Raw genomic sequence first — 17,618 nt, forward strand, 5'->3', positions numbered from 1 at the left:
AATCAAGGGAAGGTTAAGTAGTGGTTAAGCAGGGACCCAGAGGCCCACCTGCCAGGGTCCTATTCCGAGTACCTCCACTTACAAGCTGTGTGACCTCAGGCAGTTCCTTTCCCTCTCTGTTTCTCAGTTTCCTCATCTGTAAAGCAATAGAAAAACCGTGTCTTCCTCATAGGGCAAATGTGAGATCTCTCAGGGCGCGCCCCCACCCCCCAGCCAAAGACCACCAGGAACTCACTCGCGGTGGAACAGATCCAGATTTACTGCCTGTTTCCACAAGGGGGACACACACCCTGGGGAACTGCGAGGCACGTGCCAAACGCTATTGCTACTGAGTACCTATTATTAGAATAGGCGATGTATATACCCAGCACTAGCACCCGGTGGTAAACCTCACAGAAACAGTTCGAGGCAGGGCGCTTGTCCCGCTTCCCACCTGAGGAAACGGAGACTCCGACCAGGCCGGGCCAGCGCTCGCAGGGCTGGATAGGGGTTGGAACAGCGCCTTGTGACCCCGGGGTTGACCGTGCGGCTCCTGCCCCCACCCTCCGTGCCTTCTCCCCTACTTGTGTCAGCACTTCATTCCTCCACCCTCTTTTCCGAGAGGAAGCAGCGTCCTGTTTTGTGTTCTTGTTCCTGAATCGGGGAGGAATGTTCCTGAGGAGGGGCTGCTGGGGCAGCACGTGGGGTTATAAAAACCACCGCGTGGAGGGGAGCCGGAGAGAAGAGGAGGATGGCGGAGATGTGTGACCCCAAGGAGCCGGATGACCCCGGTGAGGCTGAGCCCCCACCGTGGGGTGACGGCAGGGAGGGCCGGGCTCCCTCCAGGCTCCTGGGGGAGTCAGGCCTGGCCTCGGGCTTGCAGTCCTGACGGCGGGGCTCGGGCAGGCTCGGCTTCAAAGCTCGGCTAAGTGTGTTCTGTCCCGTTCAGAGGTGGAGATGTTTGGGAACCAGAGACTGGCTAAGAAATATACCGGCCTGCTCAGGAGCTCACGGAGCCTGCCAGGTACCGAGGTGGGCGTGTCCAGAGCGGGCATCTGGGCAAGGGGCAGCCGAGAGGCCCCCGCTTCAGCATGGAGGGGGGGGGGGGGCTGGGGCAGGGTCCGTCCCTGCGGACCTCAGCTCTGCCCGTCTGCTGGTCCTTCAGGGTGTCTGACCCAGGCCCACCTGCCTCTGCTGCTGCTTCTCGTCTCTCTGGGCTTCTTCATGCTCCTGGTGACCACTCTGGTTCAAGGTGAGTCGGAGGCTGGGGGCTCGGAGTCTTGGGTCACTTTAGGTTGTCCCTCTGGGAAGGTCTCGGTGCTATTCCGCATCGCCTTCTGTGTGGCTGGGGGCTGGTTACTACCCCTCTCTGAGCCTGTTTCTTCATCTGTGAAATGTAGCTCGTCTTCCTCCACACGGGACCTAGGCTCCCAGAGACCTTGAAACTAGATTTTTGACGCCAGGTCAGGCCTGAAGCTGGTGCTGATGAAAGGGGAATTCTCGGGGCTCCTGGGTGGTTCAGTTGGTTGAGCGTCCTACTTCGGCTCAGGTCATGATCTCATGGTTCATGAGTTTGAGGCCCGCATGGGGCTCCCTGCTGTCGGCACAGAGCCTGCTTTGGATCCTCCGCCCCCCTCTCTTTCTATCCCTCCCCCACTTGCTGTTTCTCTCTCGCGCTCAAAAATAAATAAACATTAAAAAAAATTGGGGCGCCTGGGTGGCTCAGTAGGTTAAGCATCTGACTTCAGCCGGGGTCATGATCTCTTGGTTGGTGGGTCCGAGCCCCGCGTCGGGCTCTGTACCGACAGCTCGGAGCCTGGAGCCTGCTTCGGATTCTGTGTCTCCCTCTCTCTGCCCCTCCCCTGCTCACACTCTGTCTCTATCTTCCTCTCTCAAAAATAAATGTTTAAATTTTTTTTAAATAAAAAATAAATAAAGGGGAATCCTCTGGTCTGTTGCAGTCTCCAGGATCCACCAATCCCTGCAGAGAGACACAGGGGACCATCGGGAGAGGAACCATCAGGAGAGCCCCGGCCTTGGTGAAGGGCTAGATGCCCCTCGGTGAAGGGTTTGGGGCAGGAGAGGGCTCAGAGGCTGTGTGACTTTGGATGAGCCACCGCATACCCCTCCCCGCAGGGGTGAAGGAAGGAGGCTAGAGGTGGGGGAGGAGACTGGATCCCCGGGTGAGACCCTGGGGACAATGTCAGGCAAGTCATTTTCCGAGCCTCAGTTTTGTTGTTAGCATAATGGACTCTTGGGGTCCATTGTGAAATCTACTGATAATGTTGTCACGAGGCCCTCTCCACACCAAGCACACCCTAGGTGCTTAATAATTGAAGTCCTCTCTTCCCAGGGGATGTTTCTCAGGCCCAGAAACAATCATCCCTGGAGGAGATACTCCAGCAGCTGACCTGGATGAATGCCACCCTGGGTAAGCGTCAGACGCCAAGGTCGGGAGGGAGTTTGGGGATCCCAGGTGGGGCTGGAGCCCACCTTCTATGGCTCCTGGCTTCCTCAGGCTGGGGTCCGTCACACGGATTTCCTGGGGACTGAGCCGACAGCTGAACACAGGGGCCCGGCCCTGGGTTCCCAAGATCTGATGCACCTGCTGGGGGCCTGTCTGTCCCAACCCCACTCTCCTCCCCAGCTGGCCTGTGCCGCCACTGCCCCTGGAAATGGGAACTTTTCCAGGGAAGCTGCTACTTCTTCTCCCTGACCCAGAACACCTGGAAAGAGTCCATCGCCTCGTGTCAGAACATGAGGGCCCAGCTGGTGGTCATCAACAGCACTGAGGAGCAGGTGAGCTGAGCAGAGCGCCCGACTGGGGTGGGACCTCGGGAAGGCCAGCGAAAAGCCTTCTGTCCCTCTTCTGCCCTCCCCGAGATGGAGGCCTGGGGCGGGGAGATGGCAGGAAAGGCTTCCTGGAAGAGGTGGCCTTGGGAAGGTCATGTGAGAGAAGAACATGCCCAAGAGGAACCCATGTGTGAACAGAAAGGGAACTCAGAGCCCTCTCGAGACTGTGCAGAATCTCTCCCCAGACATGGAGCCGAGGCTCAAGTAAACACGCTTCCACATGTGTACGCACGTTAACACAGCCACGATACGTGTGCGTGTGAACACATACAACTTGAGTGAGGGCTATCGGCTGGACCACAGGTCTTCCGTGGGGAGGGGGCAGGGGACCATGGGAATGTGGGCAGACATGGGGAAGGGTGATGTCTCACTGCCCGTCCTCCCCCGCCCCAGAAATTTCTGAAGTCTTGGAATACAAAAAATAGCCAGCGCACATGGATCGGCCTCAGTGACCACCACAATGAGGGTTCTTGGAGATGGGTGGACGACACTCCCCTCCAACTCAGGTGATCTCCCAGAGACAATGGCCTGGGAAGGGTGGGCACTGAAACCCAAACCCGGATGCTCAGACTCTGGAATTGGAAAGCGTCATCTGATGGTCTTGCTTGGTGGAGATGCAGAGTCCTGACTCCATCCCAGGGTGGGGGAGTCTGATTCTATAAATCTAGGTGTGGGCCCAGGAATCTGCATTTGTACTTTGCAAGCACTGATTCCAGTGGGAGTGGTGTTTGAACCCTCGTTTTGAAAACGCTGCCTCTGAATCCTCGCCACTCTCTGACTGCTACTGGGGCTTTTGCCACCAAAGGCCGGGGACCAGCTCTTCCAAGGGTGGGCTGGGGAGTGGGCTCTGGGTAGAGCAGGGGGGCCGATGGCTTTGATGGTGTTCACAGCTTCTGGAAAGAAGGGGAACCCAACAACCACGGGGATGAGGACTGTGTGGAATTGTACAGTGACGGCTGGAATGACAACAGATGTAGTACAGAAAACTTCTGGATCTGTAAGAAGCCCTCGTCCCCCTGCCCGGGCCTCTGAGGGCCAGTGCTCCCCGTGCCCCACCCCGTCTCCAGAGATCAGGCAACGAGCTCATGCATGCATGCTGCTCGTTTCTCTCGGGCTTCATTCTTTCTGCTTCTCCTGCTGGTGGACTCCCATCCTTCTCCTGCATGGAGGTCTTTAAGATCCTGAGAGAGATTCCGAGACCCCCTTCTCCTCTAAGATCTGTCCCTTTGTAGGCTGTAGATGTCTCCCTTCTTCTGTTGATGGTCTCAGCCCCTCTCCAAAACCCCCCATGACATCCCCTTAATAAAGTCACACACTGCATTATGTGTTCCATTGAACTTCTGTCTATTTTTTTGGCCACTGTTTCACTTACTATAGTTTTATATTATATTTTATATAAACTAGGGTATTGTTTTCTTTCACTCGGTTTCTCTCTACTACTGTGTATTTTATTTCTCAGATACAGTTTTGGATTAATTTGTAATTTGGGTTGGGAATATACATATATACATATAAGTATGTACGTGTCTATGTGTCTGGCTATCTATCTATTTATCTATCTATCATCTATCTATCATTTATCTATTATCTATCTATCTATCATCTATCTATCTATCTATCTGTCACCTATCAACCAATGTATCTATCTATCCATCTATCATCTATCTATCATCTATCAATCAGTGTATCTATCATCTATCTACTATCAATCTATTTCCTATCTATCTATCTATCTATCTATCCATCTATCACCTATCCATCTATCTATCCATCTATTATCTATCTATCATCTATCAATGTATCTATCTATCTATCTATCTATCATCTATCTATCTATGTGTTCATTCATTCCTGAACACATCATGTCTTTATACAGCACTTTTAAATGTCCTTCAGTAAAGTTTTGTGACTTTCTCCATAAAAACTTTATTACTAAATGTGTGTGTTAGTGTCCTATTGATGCTGTAACAAATAACCACAAACTTTGTGGCTTAAAACAGCACAAATGTACCTCTTACAGCTCCAGACGTTCAGTGTCTTAATTGTCTTCGTGTCCTTAAACTTTTTGATAAGTACTAGTCAATTATTCCTTTTTTTAAAGTTTATTTTTATTTTCTTTTGAAAGTGGGGGGAAGGGACAGAGAGAGAGGGAGAGAGAGAATCCCAAGCAGGCCCCACACTGTCAGTGCAGAGCCTGACACAGGGCTCGAATTCACAAACCATAAGATCAAGAGTTAGACGCTTAACCAACTGAGCCACCCATGTGCCCCTATTTTTAATTTTTTTAACTTTATTTTTTAATTTTTAATTTTTTAAATGGCATCTGTGCCCTTTATTTCTTTTTCTTAAATTTTTTTTAATGTATACATATTAAATTTTTTTTTTTACGTGTATTTTTGAGACAGAGAGAGACAGAGCATGAACGGGGGAGGGGCAGACAGAGAGGGAGACACAGAATCGGAAGCAGGCTCCAGGCTCTGAGCCATCAGCCCAGAGCCTGATGCGGGGCTCGAACTCATGGTCTGTGAGATCATGACCTGAGCTGAAGTCAGACGCTTAACCGACCAAGCCACCCATGCGCCCCTATTTTTAATTTTTTTCACTTTATTTTTTAATTTTTAATTTTTTAAAATGGCATCTGTGCCCTTTATTTCTTTTTCTTAAATTTTTTTTTAATGTTCACTTATTTTTGAGAGAGAGAGAGAGAGAGACAATAAGTGGGGGAGGGACAGAGAGAGAGGGAGACACAGAATCCAAAGCAGGCTCCAGGCTCTGAACTGTCAGCACAGAGCCTGACGTGAGGCTCAAACTCACAAACCGTGAGATCATGACCTAAGCTGAAGTTGGATGCTCAACCGATTGAGCCACCCAGGCGTCCCCTATTATTATTTTTTTATAATAGCTATCTTAGTGGATGTGAAGTGCTATCTCATTATGGTTTAGGTATGCTTTTGGTTTGGGGTGTCCAGTGCTCTAGGTCTCCTCAGGAGGCAGAGCTAGGAAATACATGCATGTGTACTAACCGAAACACATACACATACACTTCTATATTTATTTCTGTATCTACTTGTCTGTGTACATATATTAAAAACTATGAGTTCAGGGATGCTTGGTTGACTCAGTAGAGCATGCGACTCTTGATCTTGGGGTTGTGAGTTCGAGCCCCTGTTGGGTGTAGGATTACTTAGAAAAAAAAAAAAGCACAAATTCATACTGATACTCTACTTCCTGTCCAACACTGCAGAGTTCATTCTGGCCTTTCCCCTGTGCTTACTTGTAAATTTTTGTAAAATTTTTAAATGTTTTTATTTATTTTTGGGAGAGAGAGAGAGCGCATGTGTGCGTGAGCATGGTGGGGGAGGGGCAGAGAGCGAGAGGGAGACACAGAATCTGAAGCAGGCTGCAGGCTCTGAGCCCTCAGCACAGAGCCTGATGTGGGGCTGAAACCCATGAACCTTGAGATCATGACCTGAGCCAAAGTCGGACACTTACCCGACTGAACCACCCAGTCGCCCCTCCCCTGTCCTTATTTGTAACATCTTTCAGCAACAGTGAGAGACCTGGCTCTCATTATTCACAATATATTTGCTAATCATTTGCTCAATCCTAGAATACACAGGAAGTAGTTTCAGAATTTATAATTCATATCTCTGTGAGAAACAATTATCCTGTTGTTGAAGTATATCCTTTCATGGATTCTTCAGCAAAGACTAATGGGTACAGAATTCCTTAACATCTTGTGCGTAATTGTAGGACAGCTGGGCTGGGTATCAAATCTTAGGTTTGTGCTTTTGTTCATTGAGTTTTTGTTTTGTTTTTTAAAGTTTGGGTTTTTTAAAAAAGAGAAATGGGGAAGGGGCAGAGAAAGAAGGAGAGAGAGAATCTTAAGGGCCCTGACGCAGGGCTTGATCTCACAGATGGTGAGATCATGACCTGAGCTGAAATCAACAGTTGGTTGCTTAACCGCCTGAACCCCCCAGGTGCCCAGTTTTGCTGTGTTTTTTAAATGACACTCATTGTTGTCTTGTTTTTTTTTTTTTTTTTTTAATTTTTTTTTTTACATCTTATTTAGTTTTTTTTTCCCTAACATCTCCACCTCTGAACGGGGGAGGGGCAGAGAGAGAGGGAGACACAGAATCGGAAACAGGCTCCAGGCTCCGAGCCATCAGCCCAGAGCCTGACGCGGGGCTCGAACTCACGGACCGCGAGATCGTGACCTGGCTGAAGTCGGACGCTTAACCGACTGCGCCACCCAGGCGCCCCTGTCTTGTTTTGAATGTTAGTTTTGAGAAGTCTTAAATCAGTAGAATTCTTTTGAGTTGGTAAATTGTTTGATCTGGAGGACTTGAAGATTTAATCTTTGAAATTGAATAGTTAAAAAAATATGTTTCAGAGTCGGCCATTCTGGGTTAATTTTCCTAAGTACCTGCTGAGCCTTTTCAATGTGTAAATTCAGGTGAATTTTCTATTTCTGAAAAAAAATTTTTTGAGTATGGTTTAAATATTTAGCTCTGTTTTATTTTGTCTTTCTTCTCCAGGGACTCCAAAAATACACACATTATTCTTTCAGTCTGGACTTCCATTTTAATCCATTTCTCCCTGACCCTGTTTGACTTCTTTCTCAAGCCATTATTATTTTTTGTTGTTGTTTTCCTGTCTTTTTTCTACTACCCTTTATCAAATTTTCATTGGAGTCTATTCTCTCTTGAGCACCTTATAATTTATTCTACAGGTCTGAGATAATTTTGCCTTTTCTTCCATTTATTTCCTTCATTTATCCCTGTCCGTGTCAGTATTTTAGTTTTTGAATTTTTGATGTAAGGAGATTTTTTTTTTCATATGGGCAAATGCCCGTTTGACTACACAGTATTGAATTCTGTTTGGAGCGCTGACTTACAATTTCCTTCTACATCTTGACTCCTTTCTGGGAGTCGTTTTTCCTTTGTTGATTTGTGTGGATTTTCATTTCCTGAATTTTTGCAATTACTCTCTGTGGACTTAACTATGTTCCTTTTGTTCGGGTTTTTGTTACTGGGAACAGTCCATGAGCTATGAGGCTTGATGGCGCCCTCTTCTGTCAACACAGCAAAGGGACTTACTTTAGTATTTTTTGTTCTGTTTTGTTGGTGGCAGGAATAGGTTGAGAGACCTCCAATTCATAGTTTTCTTTTGTCTTGAAGGGCTCTACATTTTCCCCTTCCATTCCTCTTCACCACCAGATTGCCAACCAGCTCCTCTCTCTTCCTTTTCCCCCTTTCTTTCTCCGGAAGCTATGCGTATTGAAGACTGTCCCTTATATTCATTCCTTTTCTAGAATTTGCACTCTCTCTGATCTGCTCAGGCATCACTGCAGTATTTTCAGGCTTAGGGTGAGCTTAGTCTATCCAGAGCTAGTTCTAGATCAACCTCAGATTGTTTTGCTAGTTTCCCTTTTTTGTTTCCACTGTAGTTTTCCTCCATTGCCTTTGATTCAAGCATGGAGCACAAGGGTGGGGCCCTCATATTTCAATTCCATGATTCTTCACTTTTCCTCATGATCCTTTTACATTCTGGCATTCTTTGTGTTCAAGCTATACCATACCTTGCTTCCCCCTCTTGTTTTCTGTTGCTTTGGGAAGAAATATTTGGGAAACAGGTAGATCTCCCCATGGTGGGACCCTCTTGAGATTCTTCATAACTGTTCCGATACTAATGGATAATGTTGTTAACACCAAAAGACATGAGTGGCATTGGTATTGTTTTTCTAGGCTTACAGGGGACTCCCAATTGAGCTGACCTTATTTGCCAGACTGAAGATTGACCACAGCCAAACCACAGCCAAGATGGTGGTCTTCAGTGGAGGGTGGGATGCGGACAACAGAGGTTATGGCATCAGTAAACAGAACTGCCATCACTAGATATATAGGGTACTAAGGAAAGGTCAAGTAAAAGCTAACAGTTCAGCACTATTCACAATAGGCAAAAGGAGGAAACAGCCCAAATGCCCATCAACCGATGAACGGGTAAACAAACTCTAGTATATTCATACAATGGGATATTATTCAGTCATAAAAAGGAACTAAGTACTGACACCTGCTACAACATAGATGAACTTTGAAAACATTATGCTCAGTGGGAGAAACCAGACACAAAGTGTCACATATACGGAATGTCCAAAGTAGGCAAATCTTCGTAAAGGCAGAAAGCAGATTCGTGGTTGCCAGGGACTGGGGGAGGGGAGAGGGGAGTAAGTGCTAATTGGTCCAGGATTTCCTCTTTTGGGTGATGAAAAGTTCTGGAACCAGAGAGTGGGGATGGTTGCGCAACATTGTGAATGTGCTCAATGCCCCAGAATTGTACACTTTAAAGTGGTAAAAATGGTCAATTTTATGTTATGTGTATTTTACCCCAATGAAAAGGAAGTTAATGTTTCACTAAATATTCTGTTCTGTCCGTTTGAATCTATGAGGGGATTGGATCTGTCACTCAGCATCCCCCAAATGACAGGTTCCTGGCAAATGTGGAAAAGCTGGGAGGTGGTTCTCTTGTCCACCTTCATGGCCACTTGGGCGATCTTGTGGCCAGTGCCATTGCTTCTTGGTTATAGGCCTATGAGACTCTTCTCAAGTTATCAACTATGAATATCATCTACTGGCTTGTTATGTGGAAACATCTCTTCTCTTGACCTCATCCTTTCTTGTCAAAATCAGATGGAAATTTCTAGACCCCCTTTTTTTGTAGCTGTTTAAGTTTATTATTTTTTATTTTTATTTTATTTTATTTTTAATTTTTTTTAAATTTACATCCAAGTTAGTTAGCGTATAGTGCAACAATGATTTCAGGAGTAGCTTCCTTAATGCCCCTGACCCGTTTAGCCCATGCTCCCTCTGTTCTCCAGTAACCCTCTGTTTGTTCTCCATATTTAAGAGTCTCTTATGGTTTGTCCCCCTCCCTGTTTTTATATTATTTTTGCTTCCCTTCCCATATGTTCATCTGTTTTGTATCTGACATTCCTCATATGAGTGAAGTCACATGATGTTTGTCTTTCTCTGATTGACTAATTTCGCTTAGCATAATACCCTCCAGTTCCATCCACGTAGTTGCAAATGGCAATCAGCTTACGTTCTCCTGGTTCATGAGTTCGAGCCCCACGTTGGGCTCTGTGCTGACAGCTCTGAGCCTGGAGCCTGCTTCAGCTTCTGTGTCTCCCTCTCTCTCTGCCCTTCCCCCGCTCACGCTCTGTATCCCTCTCTCTTAAAAATAAACATTTTTGAAAAATTAAAAAAGAAGAGGAAGAGACACCAGAGCTCCCTCTCTCCTCCATGAGAGGTACAGCGAGAAGGCAGCCATCTTCCAGCAAGGAAGAGAGCCCTCACCAGGAACCAAATCTACAGGCACCTTGACCTTGGACTTCCCGGCTTCCAGACCCCTGTTGCTTATAAGCCACACAGTCTATGGTATTTTTAAAATAGCATCCTGAGCCGAATAAGACACATGCCTCTCACCCCATTCCTAAAAGCAGGGATTTAAAATGATCTCCCTGTTCAGGGCCCAGGACTGGCTTTGTCCTTTTCAGCTGTAAGGGTGTGTATGGGTTAGGATGTGTGCAGTTGTTAGCAAGAGGTGACAACACAGACAGGTGTAAAAAAATGAACAAATGACTAACTGGCTCAGGTAACTGAAAGTCCTGTTTCGGAGCGAGCCCAAAGATGCTGCTGAGGACCCCATGCCTGCCCATCTCTACTTCCTATGGTCTCCGTCCCAAGTTATGGGCTGAACGTGTGGTCAATTGTGATGACAGGCTTGGAGGAAAGGGCCAGGAGAAAACAGGGCTTGCATCGGAAGTGAAATCTAGTTATCACAAAAGACTCCCCACCACCCCGATTTTCCTGGGCCTCACCCCAGACTCACTGAATTGGACTCTCTTGGGTGTGGGTTAAGAATCTGCATTTTTTTTAAGTTTATTTTGAGAGGTGGGGGAGGGGCAGAGAGAGAGAGAGAGAGAGAGAGAGGGAGAGAGAGAGAATCCCAAGCAGGCTCCACACATTGAACGCGGAGCCAGACGCGGGGCTCAATCCCATGAACCACGAAATCATGACCTGAGCAGAAATAAAGAGTCAGCCGCTGAACAGACTGAGCCACCCGGCCACCCTAAGGATCTGCATTTTAATAAGTGCCCCCAGGGAAATGCAAATGAAACCCACTATGGGATCTCCCTTTACACCCACTAGAACAGCTAGAATAAAAAAGATAATCGCAAGTGTTGTCAGGGATGTGCAGAAATTGGAAACTTAGAAGACATTCATAAGAGAGCAGGGGCGCCTGGGGGGCTCAGTCGGTTGAGCGTCTGACTTCAGCTCAGGTGGGTTCGAGCCCCGCGTCTGACTTTGTGCAGACAGCTCAGAGCCTGGAGCCTGCTTCGGATTCTGTGTCTTGCTCTCTCTTTCTCTGCCCCTCCCCTGCTTGTGCACTATCTCTCTCTGTCTCTAAATAAATAAATGTTAAAAATTTAAAAAAAAGAGCAGATCTTCAAAATTCTCATCATGAGGGGAAAAAATGTATAACTGTTAACTATGGAACTAGATTTATTGTGGAGATCACTTTGCAATATATACATATATCGAATCATTATGCTGCATTCTTGAAACTAATACAATGTTATGTGTCAATTATATTACATATATATTATATATAATATATATATAATTATATTATACGTGGTGAGTGTCTCGCATATTTTGCAATACGATCGTCTATCAAATGCCTGGCGATGCCAGCCCTACCCAGAGGCCACGGTGAGGCTCCTGACCGTCCAACCAGTTGCCTTTGAGGATGAGGACACTGACCCCCAGAGAGAGCTGCTGCTGGAGGGCCAGGGGGCAAGGATTCCAAAAGCAGCCGCCCCGTCACCCTGCCTCTGTCCTCCCTCCCCCTTCCCTGCACCAGAGGTGAGAGGGACTGTGGGAGAGGCCACCAGACAGCTGACCAGGGAAACCCAGAGGAGGGAGATGGGTCCTGGCTTGCAGCCCCACCTCCGTCCGGGGCTTGGACCCGAACCCCTCAGGCTATGGCGGTTTGCTCTAATCTGTAACCTGCAGGTGACATCATCTACCCCAACGTGGGAAGATTAAATCAATTCGTATATGAAGTAGCTAGAAGAATGCCCAACGATAGCAGCTATTAAATAAACAAGCAGTTGTGACTCAGCCCGGACTCCCGAGGTCAGTCCCAAAATCGCCATCAATGAGGTCATCAGGAAGCCAAGAGGGCACAGTGGAAGTCAGAGGGAGGTGATGGTTCCAGGGCGAGGGGGGCACGGTCCAAGCTGCCCTCAGTGAAGGAGGCATCACAAGTTAGCTCTACTTTCCACGTTGTCGGATCTCATCCAAAGCATCCCATGGCCTGGCCGTGGCACAGGTGGACCAGTCCTCCTGGCTGTTGCCCCCAGACCACCCTGCACCACCTCTTGGAATTCCTGGAAGGCCCAGCCCATCTCATTCTGCATCAGAAGCTCTGCCCTCTCCCTCCGGCCTCTTACAGTGATGTGTCACAGCCCGGTGCCCCGTTCCTTTTCCTGAGCGAAAGTAGGTTTTGGAGGTGAGCACCACGGGGCGAGAAAGAAAAGCCGTGGGTCCCCAGGAGTCCCGGACAAGGCGTTTGGGGACCGTAGGTGGACATGCGCCACTCCGGGGATGGCTCGGCAGCCGGGCACCCTGGGCGAGGCCGGGTTGGGACTCGGATCTTGGGGAGGGCAGCAGGGGCTGGCCCTCTCTGGTCTCGGCTTGGGCAGACTCTGATTGCCTCTCTGCCCGTTCAGAGGAGGAAGGGCTGATAACCAGCGGGACCACTTGTCCCCAAAGACTTTGGATTCCGACAATCCGTGGTTTCCAGAACTTCACAGGTACAACAGGGTTAGGGCACGGAGCGCAGGTGACCAATACTGTCAGGCTCTTGGGTCCCGGGAGGTGGGGGCTGGGGGACAGGCTTCCCTGGGGCAGGCGGAGGCAGGAATACAGGTATGCTGGAAACACCCATCCTCCGCTCCCTCAGGGTGTCTGGGCCGCTACCAGGCCCTCCCGGGCTACTGTTCTTCCCTCTCCTGCTCTTTACTGGGCTGCTGTAGCTGTCCTTGTCCAAGGTCAGCTATAGGCCCCCAGGGCCACGGGCTTCCAGGCCTGGTCTTTGGTGGCAGACATTGCCTGGGCAGGGAGGGGGGCACTTCCCAGAGAGAGATGGGGCTGTTTTCCTGGTCAGCTGCCCTCCCTGGTGGCCCACCCAGAGCCTCTCCCCACTCTGGTGCAGGGGCGGGGAGGGAAGGGGTGGAGGAGGCTCCACCCCCACCCTCCTCGTGCATCTTCAGACGGGATGAACCAAGATCTAGACTGAGAAACAAGCTCCCTGAGGGCCCAGTGCGGGGCGTGCACACAGCAGGCACTACAGTAAGCCAGTCTCTTGTTCTGAGCTCCCTGCTTGTCCCAGCCTGGAAGAGATGGGGGTCGGGACTCCAGAGTTCTCCTGGGCTGGGGGGGTGGGCCGGAAGTAGGGAGGGAAATGGGCCGTTCGGGGTGTAGAATCCAGGACAGATCCCCAACCCTGGAGGGACTGAAGAGTGGGCAGACACAGGGATAGGGGTGTCCTGAGTCCCAGCCCTGTCCCACCTGCCCCAACAGCCTGCCTGTGTCGGTCCATCCCTGGGAGTGGACATTCTTCCAGGGAAACGATTACTTCTCCAGTTCCCATCACAACGGACACAATTCTGTCACTGCCTGCCAGGAAGTGGGGACTTGATTCATCGTAATTGCAACTGCCCCGGGGGCGGGGGAGTTGCCTGGGTGGCTCAGTCAGTTAAGCATCTTGATTTAGGCTCAGGTCAGGATCTCACCGTTTGTGGGTTTGAGCCCCGTGTGGGGCCCTGTGCTGACAGAGCGGAGCCGACTTGGGGTTCTCTCTCCCTCTCTTGCTGTCTCTCTGCCCCTCGCCCCGCTTGTGCATGCACTCTCTCTCTCAAAATAAATAAACATTAAAAAAAAAAAAAAGTGCCGGGAGCAGTTCTGCCTGTCCAGGGAGCCACCGTGACCCTGGGGCATGCACCTGGCCACAGGATTTTCTGGAAGACAGGCTGTTTGTTCCACTTGGAAAGGTGAGGGAGAGAAGGAAACGAACCAGGCACCCGGCAAGGAGGTGCAACACTTGTGTTTGGGGAACACCTAAACCGGAAACAAGCCCCAGGCGAAGGAACGTTTAACAACCTGCGCTCTGCAGGGGGGATGGGGTGGGGTGGTGAGGGGGGGAAGCGAGTCCTGATGCGAAGTGTCCGCCAGTCTCCCTCGTGTACATCCTGCCACTGTGGCTGATTCCAACCTGTTAACATGATGCCCCTCCACGCGGAGCTGAACGGAGACCGGCTCTCAGGGACTGGCTCGTTTTGCTTCCAGCACGCGAACCCGAGTCGTGAGTAAATTCGCGAGTAGTCCGGCCTTGGCGCCTGGAAGACACTTGCGCACGCCTGGTGACCCAGTGTGTGTGATGGGAGAGCTGCTCAGGCCAGAGGGTCAGACTGAAAGAAGAACTTCCTGCCAAGTGCCTAGGGAGACGCTGAGCCCAAGAAGTGGGGGGTCAGAGCCCCCTCTGGACTCCTCTCCAGACACCAGAACTTTCTGCCGCTGCAGACTTTTCAAGAGTAACCGCTTCACCTGCCGGGGGCTCTCAGACGTGGAACAGAAGCCACTGGATGGACAAATCACCCCGTGCTGCCAAGGTGAGTCTCGGGAGAAGGAAACGCTCTGGTGGGGGTGTGGGTGCGAAACCCTGACATGAGCTTTACCCGGGGATCCTCCCTGGGCTCCCTGACCCCGTAGGCCTAAGAATGTGGGATTTCTACTGAGTCGAGGAAGGTGGTGCTCACATACTCCGGCTCAGATAGGTTGCCGGGTGCCCCAAATTCTACCATCAGAGCTCCAGCCAGGATGAGCTTGCAGTCCAGGTGAATGCTTGAAAAAAACTTTTTAAAGTTTATTTGTTTACTTAGAGCAAGCTGGGTAAGGGCAGAGAGAGAGAGAGAGAGAGAGAATCCCAAGCAGGCCCTGCACTGTCAGCGCAGAGCCCGATGTGGGGCTCGAACCCATGAACCGTGAGATCGTGACCTGAACCTAAATCAAGAGTCAGATGCTTAACTGACTGAGCCACCCAGGTGCCCCTGAGTGCTGTAAAATATAGCGTATTGGGGCACCTGGGTGGCCCTGTCGGCTAAGCATCTACCTTCGGCTCAGGTCACGATCTCACGGTTTGTGAGTTCAAGCCCCGCATCAGGGTCTGTGCTGACAGCTCAGAGCCTGGAGCCTGCTTCGGATTCTGTGTCTCCCTCTCTCTGTCCCTCCCCTGCTGACATTCTGTCTGTCTCTCTCTCAAAAATAAATAAACATTAAAAACATTGAACACCATGGTAACAACCACTGTAGGCAAAACCCACAGACAGATGCTTATAGTTAACATGTGCTACTCTAATGAGAGAAGCAGGATATTTGCATAACTTCCAGTTTGTGTTATCTCCCCCTGAAAAATATTTATTAATTACTGTGCTGGTTTTAACATGGGTTCACACGGGGCGCCTGGGTGGCTCAGTCGGTTGAGCGTCCGACTTCAGCTCAGGTCACGATCTCACGGTTCATGAGTTTGAGCCCCGAGTCGAGCTCTGCGCTGACAGCTCAGAGCCTGGAGCCTGCTTCGGATTCCGTGTCTCCCTCTCTCTCTGCCCCTCCCCCACTTGTGCTCTGTCTCTCAAAAATAAATAAATGTAAAAAAATAAAAATAAAAAAAACACAGGTTCACACATGTAAAAAAAAATTTTTTAAGTTTTTATTTATTTTTGAGAGAGAGAGAGAGAGAGAGAGAGCTAACAGGGGAGGGGCAGAGAGAGAATCCCAAGCAGAGTCCAGAGTCAGCCCAGAGCCTAATGTGGGGCTTAAACCCACGAACCATGAGATCATGACCCGAGTTGAAATCAAGTTGGACACTTAACCAACTGAGCCACCCAGGCACCCCTGTTTACACATTTTTTAAGAGTGCTTCCTGTGGGAGGAGGGAATTAATTCTCTTCCCCTTGGAGTGGGGCTGGCTTAGGGACTCACCTCATAGGAATAAGGCAGTGTTTATCAACCTTGTTTTAAATTTTGCACACACACACCCCCCCCCCGCCACCACCAAATAGCCTTTTAAATATTTTCCCTTCTTGCCCCCTTATATCCAATATTAAGAAGTAAGGGGTGCCTGGGTGGTTCAGTCAGTTAAGCGATCAACTTTGCCTCAGGTCATGATCTTGCGGCCCCGTGAGTTCGAGCCCAGCGTCAGGCTCTGTGCTGACAGCTCAGAGCCTGGAATCTGCTTCAGATTCTGAGTCTCCCTGTCTCTCTGCCCCTCCCCCGCTCATGCTCTGTCTCTCTCAGTCTCAAAAATAAAATAAACACACACACAATTTTTTTTTTAATAAGGTCATGAGGACGGACCCTAACCCAGTATGACTGGGGTCCTTATCAGAGGAGGTTAGGACACAGACGCGCACAGAGGGACGATCGTGTGAGGACACAGGGAGGAGACGGTGTCTATGCCCCCACGAGAGACGCCTCGGAAGGAACCAGACCAACTTGCCCACGGCTGGATCTCAGACTCCCAGCCTCCAGAGCCGTGAGACAACACGTGTCTGGTGTGTTAGCCGCCCTGCGTGTGGTCCTTTGTCGCGGCAGTCCTAGGAGGCTAACACAGCCGCCAAAGGCCACGTGGGGTCCTGGATTCAATCCTGGAACGGGAAAAGGACACCTGTGGAAAAACGTGAAACGCAAACGAAGCCTTTTGTTTCGCTAATGGTATTGCACCAATGTTCCTTTCCTCTTTTTGACAAGTGACAGTAATTTAAGATGTTAACAGGAGAGGAAGCTGAGTTAAGTGTATACGGAACTTCCTGCACTATCTTTGCAATTAATCTGTAAATCCAAATGGTTGCACAACAGCGTGAATGTGATTGATGCTGCTGAGCTGTGTGCTTAAAAATGATTAAGATGAAAAATTCTATGTCGTATGTGTGTCTTTTACCACAATAAAACAACTCTGTCAAAAATCTACTTAGGATGTTTAGGGATGCCCGGGTGGCTCAGTCAGTTGAGCGTCCGACTTCGGCTCAGGTCATGGTCTCGAGGTTCATGAGTTCGAGCCCCCCGTCAGGCTCTGTGCTGACAGCTCGGAGCCTGGCGCCTGCTTTGGATTCTGTGTCTCGCTCTCTCTCTGCCCCTCCCCCACGCGTGCTCTGTCTCGTCTCTCTCTCCCAGAAAAAGAGAGAAATATTTAAAAATGTTTTTAAAAATCTACTTGGGATTTTTATTGGGATGCTACTGAATTTATAAATTAATTTGGGAAGAATTAATATTCAAGAGTTTTTCTTATCTTGGGAAAAGGATGTTTTCCCTTCCTCATTCTTTTCTAAACGCTCATTGCTCAGACATAAGGCCACGCCCTTTATAGATCAATCTTGCTTCACCCTATAATGAATCCAGATATTACTTCCCTAGGACCTTTGAGAAAAGTAAGCAGGGCTGCAAAATACTGTCAACTTTTCAATATGTATAGGTTTTGCTTATTTTTATTTTCCTATTGCATTGGCACCTTTATTTTATTCTTGATTGTTATCAGAAATGGTCCTCAGAATTCGCAATTAAGGAAGACACTTATTTTTTTTTTATGTTTTTTAACGTTTATTTATTTTTGAGACAGAGAGAGACAGAGCATGAACAGGGGAGGGGCAGAGAGAGAGGGAGACA

The 17,618-nt window shown here is 49.0% G+C and overlaps 1 protein-coding gene across 1 annotated transcript; it reads left to right on the forward strand.

Annotated features, from left to right (window-relative positions):
• The first annotated feature begins 639 nt into the window (after positions 1 to 639).
• On the forward strand, positions 640 to 3,969 carry CD209 (CD209 molecule). Its single transcript, XM_049639817.1, has 8 exons — positions 640 to 770; positions 929 to 1,003; positions 1,145 to 1,231; positions 1,941 to 2,018; positions 2,333 to 2,410; positions 2,627 to 2,778; positions 3,226 to 3,338; positions 3,723 to 3,969. Exons 1-8 carry the CDS (start codon positions 731 to 733, stop codon positions 3,862 to 3,864), a joined length of 765 nt encoding a protein of 254 aa, XP_049495774.1. The 5' UTR covers positions 640 to 730; the 3' UTR covers positions 3,865 to 3,969.
• Positions 3,970 to 17,618: the final 13,649 nt, after the last annotated feature.

The sequence above is a fragment of the Panthera uncia genome, chromosome A2, assembly GCF_023721935.1.
Source record: "Panthera uncia isolate 11264 chromosome A2, Puncia_PCG_1.0, whole genome shotgun sequence".
NCBI classification, from domain to species: domain Eukaryota; kingdom Metazoa; phylum Chordata; class Mammalia; order Carnivora; family Felidae; genus Panthera; species Panthera uncia.

Bases quoted from the DNA above. Each gene is read 5' to 3' on its own strand.
- CD209 (XM_049639817.1), top strand. From the start codon at position 731: ATGGCGGAGATGTGTGACCCCAAGGAGCCGGATGACCCCG. The intron at 2,019-2,332 runs GTGAAGGGCTAG...CTCTCTTCCCAG, and splicing joins TCAGGAGAGCCCCGGCCTTG to GGGATGTTTCTCAGGCCCAG. The intron at 2,411-2,626 runs GTAAGCGTCAGA...TCTCCTCCCCAG, and splicing joins CTGGATGAATGCCACCCTGG to CTGGCCTGTGCCGCCACTGC.